The sequence below is a fragment of the Penaeus monodon genome, chromosome 21, assembly GCF_015228065.2.
Source record: "Penaeus monodon isolate SGIC_2016 chromosome 21, NSTDA_Pmon_1, whole genome shotgun sequence".
Taxonomy (NCBI): Eukaryota; Metazoa; Arthropoda; class Malacostraca; order Decapoda; family Penaeidae; genus Penaeus; species Penaeus monodon.
Window position 1 is genome coordinate 8,284,000 of NC_051406.1, and position 510 is coordinate 8,284,509.

General features: G+C 35.9%; 1 protein-coding gene across 1 annotated transcript in view; it reads right to left on the minus strand.

The window, feature by feature from the left end:
- Positions 1-510, minus strand: part of LOC119586170 (isoleucine--tRNA ligase, cytoplasmic-like) — a 9,035-nt gene that overhangs the window by 6,333 nt on the left and 2,192 nt on the right. The window contains exon 3 of the mRNA XM_037934869.1: positions 208-364. Coding sequence (XP_037790797.1) covers positions 208-364 — 157 coding nt within the window. The remainder of the gene's footprint in view (positions 1-207; positions 365-510) is intronic.

Here is a 510-nt window from a genome sequence, read left to right on the forward strand (position 1 = left end):
ACCAGCCTACTTGAGGTGAGCCAGAATATAATACTTGAGTAAATCAAAATTCACTTGTCAACAAACTTATAAAACCAAATATTCATTAAAACAACCAACAAGATCATCATTTCAATTAACATTAAGAAAGCAACAGCAAACAATAAAAAAACAAAACCCAATTCTTGAAACATTAAAATAATTAAATCACAGTAGAAAAAGCCTCACCACTGGGAGGCCATGGGTATCCCAGCCAAAGCGGCGTTCCACATGATGTCCTGTCTGGTGTGCCCATCGTGTAACTACGTCCTTAATGGTTCCGGCCAAAATGTGCCCGTAGTGGGGAAGACCCGTGGCAAATGGTGGGCCGTCGTAAAAAGTAAACCTATTATAGAAATAAAATTAGAAAAGCATATGTTCAAGTTAAACAATAAACTAATGTAACAAATGCTACATAAAGACAAGAATATGCATATGTAAATAGATCCTCACACAATAAAGGTAAAAAACTACTATGTAATGGTAAGGTGA